This window comes from Sardina pilchardus, chromosome 24 (assembly GCF_963854185.1).
Source record: "Sardina pilchardus chromosome 24, fSarPil1.1, whole genome shotgun sequence".
Taxonomy (NCBI): Eukaryota; Metazoa; Chordata; class Actinopteri; order Clupeiformes; family Clupeidae; genus Sardina; species Sardina pilchardus.
The window spans coordinates 19,161,810-19,181,809 of NC_085017.1; the positions used below are offsets into that span (position 1 = coordinate 19,161,810).

At 48.6% G+C, this 20,000-nt stretch overlaps 1 protein-coding gene across 2 annotated transcripts in view; it reads right to left on the reverse strand.

Annotated features, from left to right (window-relative positions):
* ldlrad4a (low density lipoprotein receptor class A domain containing 4a) overlaps positions 1-20,000 on the reverse strand; it is a 68,899-nt gene that overhangs the window by 10,023 nt on the left and 38,876 nt on the right. The window contains exon 1 of one of the 2 annotated variants that reach the window (XM_062528728.1): positions 16,132-16,440. The exons of the other annotated variant lie outside the window; for it this stretch is intronic. Coding sequence (XP_062384712.1) covers positions 16,132-16,231 — 100 coding nt within the window. The 5' untranslated portion in view covers positions 16,232-16,440. Of the gene's footprint in view, positions 1-16,131; positions 16,441-20,000 lie in introns of those variants that run through there. 2 annotated transcript variants of the gene reach the window in all.

The window sequence follows — 20,000 nt, forward strand, 5'->3', positions numbered from 1 at the left end:
GAAAAAAACTGTAAAATGTCTACCAGCCAGACACACATCATACATTTGACTGGCTATGACTGTGGAAGCCAGAAATACTGGGCACGTCAGAGCCGCCCCATATTCCCTCATTTAATGGTGGAGTGCAGCAGTGTGGCCTCTCTGAAGGCTTCCCCCTCCCACAACGGTGCTGCAGGATCAAAACCAGACCAAGAGACTTGAATTCCCTCCGTATCCCAGACAGGAAAGAGTAGGCTAGGAGTTAGAGCACCTTTTTCAACGTCTTTACAGACCGTTTTTGTGAATTATGCGAGGTTATTATGAGGCCACATTATGCATTCTAGGCTAATAGCTTTTACATATAGTGATATGACCATTCCTAATCATTTACAAATCCATTTACAAACCACTTTCATAACATACGGAATATCGTACTATTCGCAATATTAGATTTTTTACAAATTGCTGCGGGGAATGGCAGCTCTTAGTCAAAGTGAAGTGCTTAGTGGACAACCAAGCCTGCCTCTGCTCCCTGGACTGGATCTTTTCCGTAATGGCTGCCCGCTCTCTTTCTCTTCCTCTCCCTCCCTCCCTCCCTCACTCCCTCCCTCTTTAGCTGTGTGCCCATAGCCAGGCTGCGAGGGGGCCGGCTTGTGTGTGGCAGAGTTAGGTAAGCGGGCACTAGCGCCGGGGCTGGGAGAGTCCGGGGTGGGCACTGGGCGAGCTGCCACGGGCTCCCTTGGCGCGAGGGCTTGCGAGACAAGGCCCCATCTGTTGCGAGGTTGGAGGGGAGGACCAGAGAGCAGACCCATCCCAGGAGTTAACCCAGCGCTGAGAGATAATGCCGGCCCAATCTGCAGCCCTTAACCAGATTAGGCCTTGGAGCCAATCCAAGTGCCATGCGGCTGCTGCAGAGAGACGGACGGAGGGAGGGAGGGAGGGAGGAAGAATGAAAAAAAAAAATGGAGGGCAGAAACGAGCAGACGAAAAGCGCGAGAGAAAAAAAGGAGAGAGAGAGAGAGAGAGAGAGAGAGAGAGAGAGAGAGAGAGAGAGAGAGAGAGAGAGAGGGAGGGAGAGATGGAGAACATGTGGTGGCTGACACACCTCAACCATGGAGACCACAATGGACTAATCCCAGAGTCCAGCGAGAGGGGGAACACTAGACTCCTCCCTCCCTCCCCTGCGCTCTCTCTCTCTCTACCACTAAACTGTTACAGCATGTCCTGACCCAGAGTAGGCCAACCAGCAGAGAGACACACAGTGGAAGAAAGAGAGGAAAGAGAGAGACAGACTGAGAGAGAGAGAGAGAGAGAGGGAGAGAGAGAGACTGAGAAACAGACTGAAGAGACTGAGCAGTAGGAACAACTTCCACTTCATTTCAGTCCACTCCTTCTGAACGGCTTGTACTCAGGAGAGGGAGAATAAGAACGAAACAAAGAAAGAAAAATGTCAGAAGAAAAATCTCTCGTCTCAGACGGATAATGTGGTATTATCACCATTACCCAATAGAAAACACACACACACACACACACAAAGACATGTTACTTTCCCTAAACTATCCTCCGCTTGCCTCTACTAGCCGCCCTTGTTGCTAAATGATAATATCAGCGTCTGTGACGGGAACTAGCTAACCCATCTCCTCCCATCCCACCCCACCCCACCTCCAGCTTATTGTGTTTTGACTAGCCTCTCAAAACAGTAATGGCAGAAATAGTAATAATACAGGCTAGGGGCAGACACACCAAAGAAAGCCCTCTTTTGTGTTGCAACCCCAACTAGACAAAACAAACACACACACACACAGACACACATGTCTGTTCACACACACAGACAAAAAAAATGAAAGCGTAACAAACAGACCGCTGAGGTAACCTTAATGCCTCTCCCAACTCTTACACAAATGAAAACGGGTCTAGGCTGGGCTGGATTCTCAGGGGTGGTGCGAGTGTGTGTCAGTTAGTGTGTGTGTGTGTGTGTGTGTGTGTGTGTGTGTGTGTGTGTGTGTGTGTGAGTGTGTGTGTGTGTGTGGTGTGTGTGTGTAGCGGCAAGGCTAATTCTGGCTCATGCTGCCTGAGTGAGCGATCAGACAGGCCAATCCTCTTACAGTTGCGTACGGCGGCCATTGCATTGTTAACCATCAACAGGCACAGTGACACCTGTCACAATAAAGCCCTAACTGGCACCCCCGCCACCCCTCACCCCACCCCTGTTTGGACCCAAACAGGGAGCAGGGGCCACGAGTTCATGGACAACTTTCACCCTCTAATTCAGGGCTGCGCACCGGGTAAATAAGGGCCCAGGTTGGTCGGGTGAGAGTTGGAAAGAGACAGTTGGAGAGTGTGGTGGTGACAGTTAGAGCTTGTGGCTTGTGGCTTGAAGAAAATGCAGAGCAGACAATATGGAACCTTCTTTAAAAAAAAAAAAAACTAAACTTGCCGCCCGCCGCCAGCCCCCCCGCCTTCCTTTTCCTCGCGTTTTCCCACTCTCTTTTGTTTCATTGCGAGCATGAGGCAAGGAGACGACCGAGCCTGGGCTCCAGATCTATATTTCATGAAGCCATTTCCTGTTTCTCTCTCTCTCTCTCTCTCTCTCTCTCTCTCTCTCCTTCTTGCACTCTTCCTCCCTCTCTCTCTGCAGTTTCATAACAGAAGGAAAACAGCTGTGCTCTCACGATCCAAGGGGGGGAAGAAAGGCAGAGAGAGAGAGAGAGAGAGAGAGAAAGAGTGAGGGAGACAGAAGGAGAAAGAGTGAGTGAGACAGAAAAGAATAGCAGAAAACAGGCAGCAGAATGGAGACGGCTGAGTCTTCCATGCCATCTGCGTGCGGCTTGCCTGAAAACACTTCCTCTGAACAGTCTGTCACATGGCAGCTACGTACAAGGACCACGTTCCCTATCTTCTTTCCAACACTTCCCCCGAAATACAACATCACAAGACACACACACGCGCAACACAGTTTAGTCTCTAACACTATTACAATTAGAATTAGAAGACTTGCACATATTTTAGCCATTTCAATATGCTAACTCCTATAGCGACAAACTTGATGTGCTGATATGGGATGCTATCAGTTAGCATCAGCGTACTGGCACTCATAAGCTCACATGGTATTTATAATGCTACACAGATGTTATTAGATTTTGTATTTTTCTCGTTTCCGTGGCTGTGGGGTTTTCCGGAACCAATCCGACCCTCAACCCTCAAGTCCAGTGACCCTGCTGCGGGGCTGACTCGGTCTCCATGACAACTGCATCGGCACGGCTTGGCAGAGACGGGTGGGTGGGCTGGCACGAGCGTGGTGCGGACACATCAACCGCCATACATCAGTACACTCTCTTTCGCTCACACTGACTCTGTCTCTCTCTCACACACACACACACACACACACACACACACACACACACATACACCAACCACCATACATCAGTACACTCTCTTTTGCTCACACTCACACTGTCTCTCACATACACACACACACACACACACACACACACACACACACGCACACGCACACGCACACGCACACACACACACACACACACACACACACACACACACACACACACACACACATCACAGGACTCAGAAGACAGGAAGGACTCCATAGACAGGTCTGTGGGATGGATGCCTAAAGCAAACTGCTGCATGCAGTGCTGACAGCTCCACAGAGGAGAGACTAAAATGTACTCCAAGGCCATAAAGCCAAATATTGATTTGATCTTCTATCTTCGTGATTCACACCCATGTTTTGACACGCTTGCTTTACACACCAGTGCAAAAGAAGAAAAAAAAAACACTGCATTGGCAGGGACTTTGTGAGGGTATAGACTTGGCGCAAAAAGAAGAGAGAACACACCCGGATATTTCATCATTAAGCAGTTAAGATGACACAACTAGCGTACAGTACATGACATAACCAGACAGGCTTTAGCCAAAGCTAGGTGAGCTTCATCTCCCGTAATCTGTCTAGTGAAATATTTACCTGGATCTAATTGGCTAACCGTCTGGCATCATTGCATCAATCAATATTTCATCGGTAACCTGAAATATTCAGCAGTTATTGAACAGTGTCTTCAAATGTACTTCATTAATGTATGTACAGTACCTACTGCTTTCACTGGTCAGCTGGTAGGCTACAAGTTTAAAGATCTGTAGGAGGGCATGTCCTTTTCAAGTGATAGCTTTCCTTGCATTAGTCCTAGGATTGATAACAAATATTGTCTACATTAGATTCAAAATTGCCATAAGTTGATGATCATTGATAACTAGCTGCATGTTTGCCTGAACTGGATGCCCTGGTTTTAGGACGAACTGCAGGAATTTAAAAGAGGAGTGCCTTTTCACTTTTGTGTGCCAAGTTTACATAACTCCTAAAAAGATGCACTGATTATGGAGTGGGCTACAACGGGGGACGCGTAGTGTAAAAGCAGGTCACAGAATTTTAGTGGGATACATTGGAAGGAATATATTGCAGATTCTGACCTAAAATTGCAGTAGCTACCACCCCCGTACGTTCAGAAAACGCAAAACAATACCACCTACACACGAGAAGAAGAAGAAGAAGAAGGAGGAAAAAAAAAAGCTATACCGCCCAATACGAACGCATCTCTGTGGGCTGTGCATTCTGGCTGATAGATTTGAAAAGGAACACACAGGGAAGACAGTTAATGCTTTCTGTCTACAGCGACAGTGGTGGCACAATTCAGCACGAAGAGACGACAGACGCATAGACAAGACATAATCCCATTAGCCACTGGCACGGAGACTGACACCGGACGGCGAAAAGGAAGAGAGGCATTGTGGGATACCTTTTGAGAGAGAAGAGGTGCCTCATCTTCCTCCCCCCTCTTCCGTCTCCCCTGGCATTATCAAGAGTAGCCTGTGGTGGGCATCGGCACAAAGAGAACGGGCACAATCGAGACGCCCACGTACGCGCAACGTAGCGAGCGAGCGAGTGAACAAACGAATGAGACATCGGCTAGGTTTTTTGCGCCCAAAGAAGCCGTGCCAGACTAAGGGAGAGGGACCCACCTCTCCTCGCCGACAAAAACGGCAAAAAGGCAACGCTTCCCGTTCTGGAACATTCTACTCCCCTGCAACTTGGTATGAGTCACTTAGTAGTGGAGGGGGGAAACCGGAGGAGTTTGAGAGAGGAAGGATGGATGGATGGAGGGTGGGAGGAAGAGAGGGAGGGAGGGAGGGATGGATGGTGTGGGACTGTGCTTTCCCTTCCTCCCCTTCAGTTTTTCATTCTGCTTTTTTTTTTTTTTTCTGTGAAGGGCGCCTGCTTGTGACGTCCTCCCATGTGTCAGACAGTTTTCCATTTGCATGCTATGGGTGTGAGTGAGAACAAATGTGTCGAGAAAGAATGGGGGTGTGAGCGAGAGAGAAACAGAGGAGTGGAGTGATGGAGGGAGGAAGGAAGGGAGGTGAAAGAGAGACGGAGAGAGAGAGAGAGAGAGAGAGAGAGAGAGAGAGAGAGAGAGAGAGAGAGAGAGAGGGTAGCTGGAGTTCCCAACAGCCTGAACTGCCATCAGGAGATTGCTACAGGGAACCGACATGATGAAAGAGTGACCAGACACCCACTTAAAATAAACGCTTCCACTCACTTTGCCCAAACATAACCCCGGAGCTCTGGCTACCAGCGAAGAGGCCTCGGATACCAGCGCCGCTTCGCATGCGTCAGTGTGTGCCGGGTATTTTGGCCGTCCATGCAACCAGAGAAGCTCTGGAACGCAAGCCCAGAGGTGGCTCGGGGAGCATTTAATTATGTCTGCCACCGAGCGATTCATCCAGCATCGCACCGATGTCACCTAAGCAAGCAGGTCCCCACTAACACACCACCAACCCCAACCCCAACCCCGACCCCCCCATCGCCCCCAACTGGTCTCTAATCGCAGATAAAGCGCTCGCATTAAAAGAACTGCCCCATACGGGCACCAGACACGTCTAGACTTCCACCATGCCATAACACCCACTTTTCTTTAATTATTTAACCTCCCGGTAAGACTGAGCAGGATAAGCCTGCAGGAGCCCAGACACCACCTGCTGCAGAACCCCCGTCTCTCTCTCTCTCTCTCTCTCTCTCCTCCCCTTTGCTGCCAGCTCACCCTACCCCAACCACCTTGCCATGACTACTACTACCCCCATCCCCCTTTCTTCCTCCTCCTCTGCCCACCACCCCTCTACACACCAAGCATCAAACTCACCCACTCACCCACCCATCCACCCACCCCAGCCTCCACACACTCTCCCCCTGGCTGACTGACTCATAACCCAATGAAACAGAATCCAACGCTGTATTTTTTTTTTTATTCTTTTTTTTTTTAAACTACAAAAAACTAAAGGGGAGAAAAAAAAGCTACAGTGGTTTTTGGTACATCATGTTCTCTCTGTAAGTCTGAGAGGCAGACAGGGGAAGCATCTCTCTCTCTCTCTCTCTCTCTCTCTCTCTCTCCCTCTCTCTCTCCCTCTCTCTCTCCCTCTCTCTCTCCCTCTCTCTCTCCCTCTCTCTCTCTCCCTCTCTCTCTCTCTCTCTCTCTCTCCCTCTCTCTCTCTCTCTCTCCCTATCTCTCTCTCTCTCTCTCTCTCTAGTGCGCGCTTACTGCGGCTGCTCTAGACTGCTACTGCTGCTGTTGCTGCGGAGCCGCCAGTCAAAACCGCTGCCCCATGCTGCGCCTGATATCCTCTGCCGGCTATGTACCGCAATCGGGGAAAGAGTGACCCGTGTGTCTGCTTTCTATCTCTCCCTCTCTCTCTCTCGCTCCTTCACACACACACACACACACACACACACACACACACACACACACACACACACACACACACAGACACACACAGACAAACACACACACACACACACACACACACACGTTCAAACACTTCATCGTGCAGCCAGAGTGGAAGTGAGCTCTTTCATCTTAAAGTTAATGTTATTCTGCCACTGTAGCATCCTTCCCTGGTGGTCTCTATCCGCAGGGAAGCCCCCGACAACTGTCGCGTGGGACCCCCTGTTGTGAAAAACGAGGAACGCCGCACGTACACACACACACACACATCATGCGACAGCGCACCTACACACAGCCGTCCCAAAAGGTAGCATGAATCGCCAGAGAAAGTGATCGGTCCATTTGTGGCGGGCATTACTCGAGCGTAAAGAAGTTGCGTTGCGATACAATACGATACGAGCGGTCCAATTTAAGCGCGCCATCGGAGATCTCCAGAGGATGCCCTAAATGCACGTGTAACCAAACCGTCCCGCCGAGACTCTCCGAACGACTCGTAAATTCAGGGTGGCCGGGCTCCGTTGGAGTTCACCGACTGGTCAACTCTCAGCGTCACGATCAACAGTCACCGTCATGAGCAACATGAGTCATTCATAGTTGGCAAAGAGAGATGAAAGACATTTCAACAAAATAACTTTTCCACTGCTCCCACTCCCCTCTCCTTCCATGTTCCTCTTTGTTCTATTTTAGCATGAGTTCACGTTTCGCCTATCTGGTGTGTGTTGACTGAACGATTAAGTCACCAGTGACTCAGAGAACGATAAGAGATATGAGCGACAGAGTGTGTAAACAGCTCTCAAAACATATGTGTGTCACCGGGCCACTGTAGAGTCTACTGTACAATAGCACTTCAAATAATCGGCGCCCAAACATGCAGAACTATCAAACGGCATGTGAAAAAAAAAAAACGGACTCGTCCAAACAACGAGAGCGCCGACCAGACATTGCACCACAAACCAGCAATTTTCAGGTCTTAAATAGACAAAGATTGGGGGCCACATCTAAAAACAACACGTGCTTCGTCTTCAGCCAGACAAGTTCAGTCGCCAAAACCCAAAGGCATCCACAGGGCCTGACCGCAAACATTCAAAGGCCACTGAGTGTTTCTCAACATGTAGCTAAGCACAAGACACAATAGTGGTTTTCTGACTGTTGTTGAGTCAGGGCCGCTCCCAGACAAACATGAATCCAGGAAGTGAGTAAGGGTCCTTTTACTTCACAAGCAGATTGTTCACGTTCCAAGTTTAGGAAAAAAAAAAAAGGTTAAATCTTTTGTAAAATGACAAGGAAAGCTCCTTAAAACAAGAAAGCTCCTTAAACATGAAAACTTGAAAGTCACTTTGGATGGACATTGACTCAATAGCCGATCTGCAGTTTCAGACAGTCTTAGGCCTCTTATCCAACTCCTATGTTGTCACCAGTGAGATTTACAGTATGCTTGGTTGGGCTCAACAAATGTCCTAATGCTTTGTGGGCCTTTGGCAGGTGTGCAGCCTACTGAAGGAGATGAATGCGGAGCTTAATTGTGCCATTGCCTGGCCGTCTAGCTTTTGGGCTGTATAGTCTTTCAAGGGTCCAATGGCAAACACTGCAGACAAATTTTCTAAAAACTTTTTGATACAGACTTTTTCCGAGTTTACTGTTTTTAGCCGTGTTCATTATTCCTGATTTGATCTGGCAGAGGCCAGGACTACGGGCACAAAGACAGGTCTACTGTCAAGTGAATGATGCTCAGCGCCCTCTGTTCTGCTGAAGTAATAACTTCCAACTGGCAGAAGTTACGAATCTGCCCGCACACTGCAGTTTTTCCTCAAAAACGACCCTGTCACGTCTCTCGTCTCGGAGCAATGGCCGGCTCTTTTTTTACGGGAAACCGACAAATCTTGTGGTCTTGTGGAGGAGCGCAGCAGCGTACACTAGCCTACCTTACTTCATCATTGTGCTTTGTTTTTCCCAATACCATTAGAGGTTAAAGCTTGGGGGCAGCCAAAACAAGAATAACAAATACAGGAAGGCGGTACAATAGCAGGGACACAGAGAGGGTCATTTTTCACTTTGTCTCAGCTCCTCGCCAGGCAGGCCTGCAGTCTGGGCCGGCCAGTTCACAGACACTGCGGGCTGCGGAATAGAGAGGGAGGAATGAAAGAGGGGTGGGGGGGTCAGGGGACGGGGGACAGGGGGTGGCTGGGTGGGTGATGTGGTCTGGTTTTCTGAGGGCCAGACATGGCTGGCCTGATCACCCAACACAATAGAGCAGCCATCCTCTGCGACCGACTGGGGGCAGCTGGAGAAAGGGGAGCCGGCCAGACGGTGTGTGGATGACGGGACACAATCAGATCCCTGACGGCTTTCCAAATGAGGGTCACGGCCAGCCGCAACCTCCCCCACTACGCTTAGCCCCCATGGGAACAGTGGGGAAATCAATACCCAGAATATTTAAGCCATACCACGTCCACCATTGCACCATGGATCCCATTACTCCAAATTGCTTCAATGGTAGTCCCAAATCAAAATGTATAGTCCTGATGGCCACATACACTTTAATAACCAACACATGCACCGCAGAAAATCTTATTTTAAAAAGCAATAGATGCTAGAAAATATGAGTCAATTTGGGTAACTGCTAGTTTAATAGTATTCCCAGATCAAATAATTATGAATGATGGCTAGAATAAAATTAACAGTATAATTTCAGTGGAGTGATACAGCACAAAATTATACCACCATGAAACTAGCCATATCTATTTTACAAACTGCCTGAGTAATGAAATCATACAATGCCTCTTTGAGTTTCCTTTATTTAATCTGGTAATACAGAGTACATAGGTTTTCACGTAAAAACAACGGTCTGCACAAAACAAGGACAATGACAAAGAGGGGTGCTAGAACAATTCCATGCCCCCTGACCTCCCCAAGATAGGAGCCATGGGGTGAGGTGGGGGTAGGGTGAGTGTGCAGCTGATGTCTAGGCCAATGGCCATGATGGCCCATGCATGCATGATGAGTGTGTCTATGTGTGTTTGTATGTGTATGTTCTTGTATGGGTTAGCGACAGAGACATACACACATGCACAGACAATGCGAGTATGTGCGTGTCTGCGTACGTGTAGGGTGAGACGCATTGATAACATCAGAGCTTTGTTGTGTCTACAGCCGGGACGCCAGGCTCTCTCTCTCTCTCTCTCACAAGACCGTCACACAATTTTGCAGTGCCGAGACTAAGCCTGTAGTATGCGGGTTTCCCAGGAAAAATGAAATAAATCAGCAGCCTAACTTTCCTCGCTCCCTCCCTGGTAACCCACCTTCATTTCTAACTACTGAGGCGAAACCAGATGAAAAAGATAGACTCAATCTCTATCTTGTTGTCAAAGGAGCAGTCGCCGCAGAGACTGTGGTATCACAATATCGAAAAACATTCAGCTTGTTATGTCTGAAAGCAGAGCCTTTGGACTTTTCACATTGCGGCACTTATTGAAGAGGACAAGTGGCTGGAACAGAGGAATGCAAAGGGGAGATAAAATCCATAAGAATCTATAAGCAAGTGCTATCAAGCACGGAGTAACAATTCCTCCCACTAAAAAAAGCCCGTGAAACCAGCAAAGGCCACGGCTTGTTGTGACCGATGGTTTTCATTCCAGCTTCAGGCAAGGAAATTTTATTTAAGACACTGCGCATGAAAATAACAGGATTCTGAGTGGCATTAGCGGTGCCTTAGCGATACTATGTCAACAAATAAGCAAGGCCTCTGAAGTACCGTACTAGGGATGATTTTCCATTGGCACAGTGATGTACCAGAGCACTGTCTCTGTGCGGTCTGGGCAGTTCTGTAGAAACTGATGGCTTCCTTAAGCCACAGTGACATCAGGCACAAGCCTGCCACTCCAAACACACAATAGACCAAGGACCCAGGATCCAAACTTGTATTTATCATGAAAAAGAGACACCAGACTAGACAATCTGAATATATGCAAACACGCTTGCTCTTAACCACCCACCCTAACCCTACCCCCCCACCCCCCCATCCCAAACACAGACACAGCCACAGTCACCAAATGCACTGACACCTCCTCCACCGGGGCACCTCAGGCCACAAACACCCCCACCCCGTAAAAAGCCAGGAAGGCCACAAATCTGCACCATGGCAGGCTCCCAAGGGCCCCACTGCGCTCCCCTGGGAAGGGGAAGGTGGGGGTGGAGATACTGGGGATCATGGGAACAGACACAAAGGAGAGAGAAATAAATTGTGGGGTTGGTGGTGGATGATGGCGTGGGGGGGCAGGGGAGGAGACCATGGCCAATGTCAAGGCTGGGTGACTTGCGGCACCCTGGGCCTCAGTTGCCACTGCGAAACGGGGGAGCAGAGTGCACAACACAATCACCCGGGGTGACCCCCAGAGCACTGCTGCACCCCCATAAAGGGGATAACAACATACACACCCCCTCTCTTTCTCTCACACACACACACTCTCTCTCTCACACACACAGAGACACACACACACACACACACACACACACACACACACACACACACACACACACACACACACACACACACACACACACACACACACACACACACACACACACACACACACACACACACACACACACACACACACACACACACACACACACACACACACACACACACTCACTCTCGCTCTTCATTATCGAGAAGTGAGGGCCAACAACCACCCCAGCAACCCGGCAGTCTGCAGTAAGCACCAGGACCGCAACTGACTGCAGAGAAACATTAGCATTCAGTGCTGGAGCCTCATCCGAAACAAGGGAGGGGGGTTGGAATGGTTGGTTAGAGTTCTAGCAATAGAAATAGCATCCATAGCATAGAAAGAAGCACAATATTGCTGTGTTTATGGCTTCCTGTTTGGCTGGGGTATCCGATTACGCTTATTGCTACGGATAGCTTTCAGAAATGCAGTCGGTGAATGAAGCATCTTATTTATGTCTCGTCAAGTCTTTCAACGTCTCAAACAAAATGAGTCATCGTAGTTCCCCTTGGCTTGGTCACTGCATCTACTTGGTTTGAGATAGAACCAAGGATTGTGTGGAGTGGCAATGTCAACTGTGGCTATTCTATTTTCATTCTCTAACCAACCCAGCTGAAGGAATAGTCTTGTATGTGGTTTTATGGGGACTCGATGGAGCCCCAAAACAACACTAACCCACCCACCCCCCACTCAGCCCTGACCCCAACCCCAACCCCCCTTCGCTCATGAAGCCTTTTAGCATGAATCATAAAAACAGGACTGAATCTAGACAGCTAGCACTCTCCCTCATCTCCATCTCCACCCCTCCTCCCATCTACTTGGTTCCGGTTCCCTACTCTGACATAAAGCAAGGGGGTGGGGGGGGCTTCATGACATTCATCCAATCTTACACCACCCCTCCCTCCCACACACACACACACACACACACACACACACACACATCAGAGCTGGTCAAACAGAGAGATTAGGAGGAGGGTTGACAGCTGACCTTTGGTGTGACCTCATCGCACTTGGGGGTCTCAGGGTCCCCTGCGTTAGGTGCATTAGGTTATTGGACGGAGGCCGCATTACGACTGAACCTGGGCCTATAAACCGGCGCTTTGATTACACCCTTCCACCAGGCTGCAGGAGCACCAGGGGGATGGGGGTTGACCTTAAGGAAAGCCTCAAGGATGAACAGAAAGCAAGGAGAGAAAAAAAACAAAAACAACTAGATACACAAACACCGCTACCAGCCACACAAACACAAAGATATACATGATCGAATCCGAACGTAAACAAGTGATGTGCACAGCACACCACATTGGCTAAAACACTACCCCACTGCCTGGAGGGCCTGTTTGACTGACATGTTCCTAATAAGGCAATCGCCAGTCTGAACATCTAAACAAACAAAGCTCACTCAATGTTCCTCTGGCACTCTGAGCGAGCGAAACAGAGAGAGGCAGACCAATTAGCCACCACTGTTTATCGACATACTTGAAAGGGGTCAGAGAATTGCATTAAAATTTGGCAAATTTCCCCTCAAAAAATATGAAAAGCGAGAAGTTCCAGTGGCCGGGGACTGGGGGCTTGATGACTTAGTGTAAACATCAATTAAGGTCTCTACAAAGACAAACCAGGTCCAGTTCATTATTGTTGCCTGGGCGATACAGGCTGGGACTGCAGATTTATGTGGATGCCAATTGCACGTTTTCCCCAATATCTGTCCATGACCGAACTCGTACATTATTGCTTTACATTTCTCAGCTATGCGTAATGGGACAACACGCATTTCATGCATGGAGCTGTCAATGGCTAAACACACAGACACCCACCTAGAGTAGCATGCCGGGAACTACTAGGGTTTGCTAACATTTTGTGACTAAATCGCTTGCCTTTCGTGTGCTAGCTCCAAGCTTTTCGGGCTAAATCAACAGCTAATGCTAAATCATATGTCTGCAGCCAGTTCTGGCCTGTAGTTACCCAGAGTGCCAATCCACATGGCACATTTCATGAGGCTGAGCACAAACATCTTCTGCAGAGCCCTATTGATTTCTAGGTTTACTATGGGGTGACTCTTAGCCCTTGAACTTTTTCAGGTTTTTTTTTATGCACTGTACTCGGAAAAAATACATAGGAGGAGACCTTCCTTCACAAGTGAGCCAGACGTGAGACTCCTCGCGTCCTTTCATAAGCCTCACCCCGGCGCCCGGGCCCTAGCCAAGGCAGCCAGTGGAAAATCAAAAAGGTGCCAAATTGATGCTGAGATCAGATATTGACGAGGCTGGTGTTTTTGTCCGCGTGCGTATATTCGTTACAAACAAGCTGCAGCCCATGGCCCGGCCAAAATGCAGCCCAATATCCTGTTTCCTTATTCTGCTGAATTTGGCAGCGGCCCCACTGGAAATGGATTACACTAACCACTGTGTGTGTGTGTGTGTGTGTGTGTGTGTGTGTGTGTGTGTCTTTGTCTGCAAGGAGGGAGAGGAGGAGGAGGAGGAGGAGGAAGAGACAGAGACACACAGGGAGAGGAGATAGAAAAATAAAAAGCCAGTCTGAAGAAAGACACCATGACAGCACATTTCTGCTGCCATAGAATAACAAGCAGGGTGCAGCATCTCCTGTGTGGCGACGGTCCATTCGGCACAAACACGCACACAAACACACGAAGCACTCTATAAATAGCATGTTCCAGTTTTCACTTTAAATAGCTGTGTGTGTGTGTGTGTGTGTGTGTGTGTCAGACGGCCTTTGTCAGATTAGATAAAACCCTTGGCTTGCTGCACCTCACATGCATATATTGTGGCAGGGGGTCGTTGTCACCGGGAGCAACAAAACAGCCTGAAATTCCGTGACCAAAACATGTCAGGAGCTAGACTGTGGCACGGCATCACCACAAGGGATAAACCAACGTGGCTGCGTGTGTGGTGTGGCTGTTTGAATATCCCCAGACCTGACCCCAGACAGTCTGCAACCCGAGTTTGCACCATCTTTTTTTTTTTTTTTTTTTTTTTTAAGATGAGAGGACTCAGACAGACTGGGTACCTGTGTACCTGGGGCCCCTCTGTGTGAAACAAGGTGCTACAGTGGGCATGTGTAAAACCAGTATATTTGAGTGGGTGGTGTGTGGTGTGTGTGTGTGTGTGTGTGTGTGTGTGTGTGTAGGCTGTGTGTGTGAGGCAAAAAAAAAAATATTTTGCTGTGTCATTCACTCCCACGTTTCCCCCCCATTGCCAGGCCCTTGGCCCAGTAAGCAGCCAGCACTGCAGCAGACATCCCGAGCCAAGCCACCACCGAACCCTGCGCGCGCTTCGTTACAGCACAAGACGCACAACAAGGTGACATTATCTCAGTTAAATACTCCCACAGGCAGACACCTTTCAGTGTATGCACAAATTCTAAATGCATCCTAGAATATAAGACCACAGACTGCAGTGTCTATTACGTGCTAGTCTACAAACTGTCTGTATACTGCACAAATATAACCATAGTGTCATTTGCAGAGTACCACCAGTCTATGTGATTACTGCAATTTAATGCATTTTTCACTCCCTCCCCCACTTACAGATATTAAGAAAAAACGCTGCAGACATAAATACTTTTCAAATGCTCCGCTGGATGGGACAGAGGAGTCTGACTGCACCCACAGAGTGCCAACATATTCAGACAGTCAATAAAAATTGGGATTAGCGCTTGAGAGCATGGTCTGCAGCCCAGTGCTGCTGAGTCTACAGTGCAAAGCATTGCACTTTTAAAACTGTCATTAGTAATGTCATCACCTTTAACTCACTTCCCTAAATAAAAGTAAGGCATCATCATCATCTGAGCCATCTAACTAAGTGACCATTTGTGCATTTGCCTGCCACAAATAAGTAACGAAGTCTCCTGTTTTAACTCAAACCAGCGTTTTAGTCCAAAGTCTGTCTGTGTTTTTTTTATGGACCTCATTTAAATTACGAGAATATCTCTGGCCATTTGTCACAGCTGTAGGCTGTAGACATCCTCTGCGCCTTTGTGAGTCCCCTTACTTCCCAGAGACTCATTATGATGGGCCTTTGTCCTCGCCGTGATTCAGACAACTCAGAGCCCTGTCTCAGTGCTTGAGCAAGACGGTCTTAGCGAAGTGGGGGAAGGGTGACTGGCGAGCCGTCTGAGTGAATTTTCAGACTGTGCTGTTGTCGTGGGATTTTTTTTTCACTCCCGCAGACGCCTTCAATGGCGAACGAAGCGAAGCCTGATTAAAATAGGCCCATGAAAAGTCCCCGCACAATCGCAGCTTGCGTCTACCAAACTACCGGGACATTTTTGTAGGCTGGTGCTAGAGCTACGACAGTAGCCTACTGCAGGAGTTAAGCGACCGTCTCTGCGCAGCCCCACAGCCACACCAGCAATTCTCAATTGATGCATACACCACCGTGTAAGGTTTCACCACGCAACATACAAAGAAGTTTACGCTTGATATCACGACTGATCATCTGACAGTCACAGACGCTGTAAAGTACACCATTTATAAGGCTAATCATAACAATATTCCTCCCCTCATAGACCGTTACGCACCCCGGAATATTAATGCGCCATGACGCTATGATGCAAATTCTAACTGACAGATATTCAACCGAAATAATTGTATGACCAGCACAGTGAAAAATGTGGCTATGCGCGGCACAAAACGTGTTTTTATGAGTGAAAATCACATCACCAAAACTGCGCGTTCGTTTTGCCGTAATGACACGGAGCGTCAATCGAACCCAGTGAACACGTAGCTAGCGGTTTCAGGTTAAACCAATTATCTTGTATCTCATACGATTGCTTACAAGAACTAATGCACACCAAAAACATAGCTTGCTGTCGGCGAAATAAACTGCGTAGTTACTTACATATATCCATCCCCTGTGGCTGGGATCCGGTGCAGTTGCAGGAGCAAATGACATTGGAGTTTGAGTTGATGGAGCTGCCCGGTACCGTTATGTTTTGCATGGGGCTCGGGAGTAATGGGACGCCGGGGAAGAGCCGCCGGCAGCGGCCCTACATAAAGGGAGGACAACTTATACAGCAGCCCGCTGTCAGAGTCGGCCTCTCCGGTTCCACATTTCTCACGCCATGCTCGCTGCCTTCCGATGTAGCTAATGTTACCTATGGTGAATAGGGTCCCCGCATCTTGACGTTTTGCCGATTCTTTTCCTCCAACGTCCCTCTCGCTTTCATTCAAAAGAATGGCTCTCTGTTACGTTCTCATGGTGTGGGCAGGCTTACTCCCAACCCCTCCTCCTTCGCCTCTAGAGGGGGGAGCAGTTCCAGCCAGACAGGGGGGTTCGCAAGAGTGGGGCAAAAGCAGCGGAGAGGGAGGGGTGGAGGCAGCGTAGTGGAGACGAGTGGTGACAATGGCGGTGAAAGAGGGGCTGGTCTAGCCAGTGGGAGTGTGGGCGGTTAGAATTACATACACTTATTTAGTGCCAGCCACGACCAATCAAGGCCGGTATTGAAGAGGCTAACCTTGGGCTGACCCCACAGTCTAGCGGATATTCAGCAGATGTGGCGGACCCCCTCCTACCCAAACTGTCTACTGTCTATAAATAACCGGGTCAGGTTTTTTTTTTCCAAGTCCAGCTGAGAAGGTAAGATAAAAGGGGTACACAACGAGATACAGTTGGTACATGCATGCCACTATAGGGACCACATTTTAATTACAGGCTAGTATCTAAAATATAATTTCGATCAGTGTTCGGTAGGCCTATTCCTGAAATGGGACACTGAGCACGATTGATCAATATGTCAGTTATATGGAAATAAGTAAATAAATAAAGAAAGAAATAATAGTAATAATAAAAACTCACAACCTAAATAACAGCCTGATAAATTCAGTCAAAACTAGGGTACAACAAGCAAAACAGGCGTGAAAGAAACAACAAATTAACCGTACAGCACAGACAGCGCCAGACTGACCCACTCAGCGCCAGACAGACTCTGATGATTTAAAACACATGGGAGCAGGGCTGGGCTATTACCCCCCTCACTCCAACCAGACACCAGACAGCGCAGGAACACATCACCCACCGAATACCTAATGCGCCTGGACGACCCCCATAGCTCTGGCGACCCCCACTCATAAACACATACGTTTGAAAAGCACGGCAGTGCGGCAGCCCGTGTGCATGTCAGACAGTCCTACAGATCAGGGAAGTAAAATAGCACAGTAACACAAGTAAGAAAACAAAATTCCCAACATAGGCATGTGGAATGACTGTTGTCAACGGGTTAAGCTTAATTATAATGCAAGTGAAACAGAAGTAGCGTTCACAATGTATTTAAATAGGCACTGTTTAAAGCGCTTGAATTTTATTTTTGTATGTGTCATCTAACATTGCGCAGAAACAACTGGGGTCATTCCCTATGGTCATTCCTTGTTTTGGAGGCTGTCCGATTAAACGTCACATGGGTAATACTTCCTGTACGCCTGCGCCCCCCAGTGGAGCTCTGTTTCCCAGGCAGTCTGTTTCTCCCTGCATACAGAAATGCCAGGGACAGACTCCTCACCCTTTCACGTCCTATTTGTATGGTTTTTTTTGTTTGTTGTTTTTCTTTCAGCGCCGTCCTTAACGTGCCTGCTGTTGCCGCTGCAGGTTCACCAACCAGTCGCAACAAGGCAAACTCCCCCACAGCAGCGCTTAAAACAACAACTACGAGGCCAGCGGATTTCTGTCCTAGCCAGACTGAGTAGGATATGCTTGTTCAGAGAGAGATAGATAGACTGAGAGAGAGAAAGAGAGAGAGAAAGAGAGAGAGAGAGAGAGAGAGAGAGAGAGAGAGAGAGAGAGAGAGAGAGAGAGAGAGAGAGAGAGAGAGAGCATCCTAGACCCAGTAATTACCGCGGGCGCAAAGGGAAAAAGCTTCAGAGAGCTCCGGTTTCTCTCCGGCCCAAACCCCCTCATCTCCAACAGCTGATGCAGGATCAACATTCCCCACCTCTTCTCCCGACCTCAGCCATTAAGGAGTGAAATGCCGAAGCCTGCCTCAGACCACCAGCTTGATGATGGGGGGGGGGGGGGGGGGGGGGGGGTATGGTGCTGGTGGTGGAGGAGAGAGGGGGGGGGGTTAAGTGTGTCTGGACTGGAGCAACACATTCCAGTCAGTACAGAGAAAAACCTTTTTGGTCTCTGCTCTCCAGCCTTACTGGAACGACGGGGGAAGGGAAAGAGTACAAAACAACAAAAAGCGGAAAGCAATTGCAGCCGCCATCAAGCCCGGCAAGTGTTTTTCGAACGCTGCACTCTTCCAAGTCAGCAAGTGGGCTCTGGGCTTGTTTGAAAATGGTGGCTATGGTGAGAAGTCCCTGGGGTGTGGAGCCTACTAGCTCGCTGCCCTGGGAGGCCAAGCTTCTTAGCCCAGTGTTAAGCCAGCAGTCTCACAGGGAATAACTCACATGGTACCACTGTCTGGCCTCCACTGAGACCTCGTGTACAGAGGTTAATGGCCTCCAAGATGACTTGTTTACACTGAATGCCACACATGATGACATTCAAAAATGCGGTGTATACGGGTAGAAGAATGGCATGCTATGGATATCTGATTCCTGTGGGCCTATGTGAGTGTGTGTGTGTGTGTGTGTGTGTATGATTAACCTGTGTGTTCTCTCCCATGGCTACAGATGTAAAAGGCATAAGGCATAGTTTCCATATCACTCCATCTAGACCAACACACACTGGAGCGTTTATTTACCAGAGAGAGAGAGACAGAGAGAGAGCGAGGGAGAGACAGAGGGAGAGAGAGAGAGAGACAGAGGGAGAGAGAGAGAGAGAGAGAGAGAGAGAGAGACAGAGGGAGAAAGAGAGAGACAGAGGGAGAGAGAGGGAGACAGAGGGAGAAAGAGAGAGACAGAGGGAGAGAGAGGGAGACAGAGGGAGAGAGAGAGAGACAGGGAGAGAGAGAGACAGAGGGAGAAAGAGAGAGACAGACGGAGAGAGACAGAGGGAGAGAGAGAGAGAGAACACAAGAGAGAGAGAGAGAGAGAGAGGTAGCAAGGGTAAAGAATGAGAAAAAGAGAGGGCGGTGCAGGAGGGAGCACAGAGAGGTATTGAGGAATAGATACAAAGTGGGAGTGCCATGAGGAGAGACAGACGAGAGGAAAAGAAAAATGAAGTGAGGGGAGAGAGGTGTGTATCTGTTTGTGTAGTGTGTGTGTGTGTGTGTGTGTGTGTGTGTACGTTCATATGTTTAAGAGATGGAAGGAAAGAGAGATGAAGAGTGAGAGAGAGAGAGAGAGAGAGAGAGAGAGAGAGAGAGAGAGAGAGAGAGAGGCAAAGGAAAGGAGAAGTCAATAGTCTGACTGTGTAAGTCTGGCTAATGAAAGCCACCCCTCGGGGGGCATCCCATCATGTAAGCAGTTCATCATGCCACCGAGAGAAAAAGACAGGCAGAGAGGAGAGGGAGAGGGAGAGAGAAAGAATGAGGGAGAGAGACAGAAAGCAAAAGAGAGCACCTTGTTCCCACAGGCCTGCCAGCTCACCACCTGTGACCTCTCAGTCTGTCATTACTCTCCCACACACACACACACACACACACACACACACACACACACACACACACACACACACACACACACACACACACACACACACACACACACACACACACACACACACACACACACACACACACACACACACACACACACACAAAAACTAGGGGGGAAAAATCTCATTCCAGTTCCAGATGCAAAATGGTTTCCATTTTAACAAGATGTATTCAT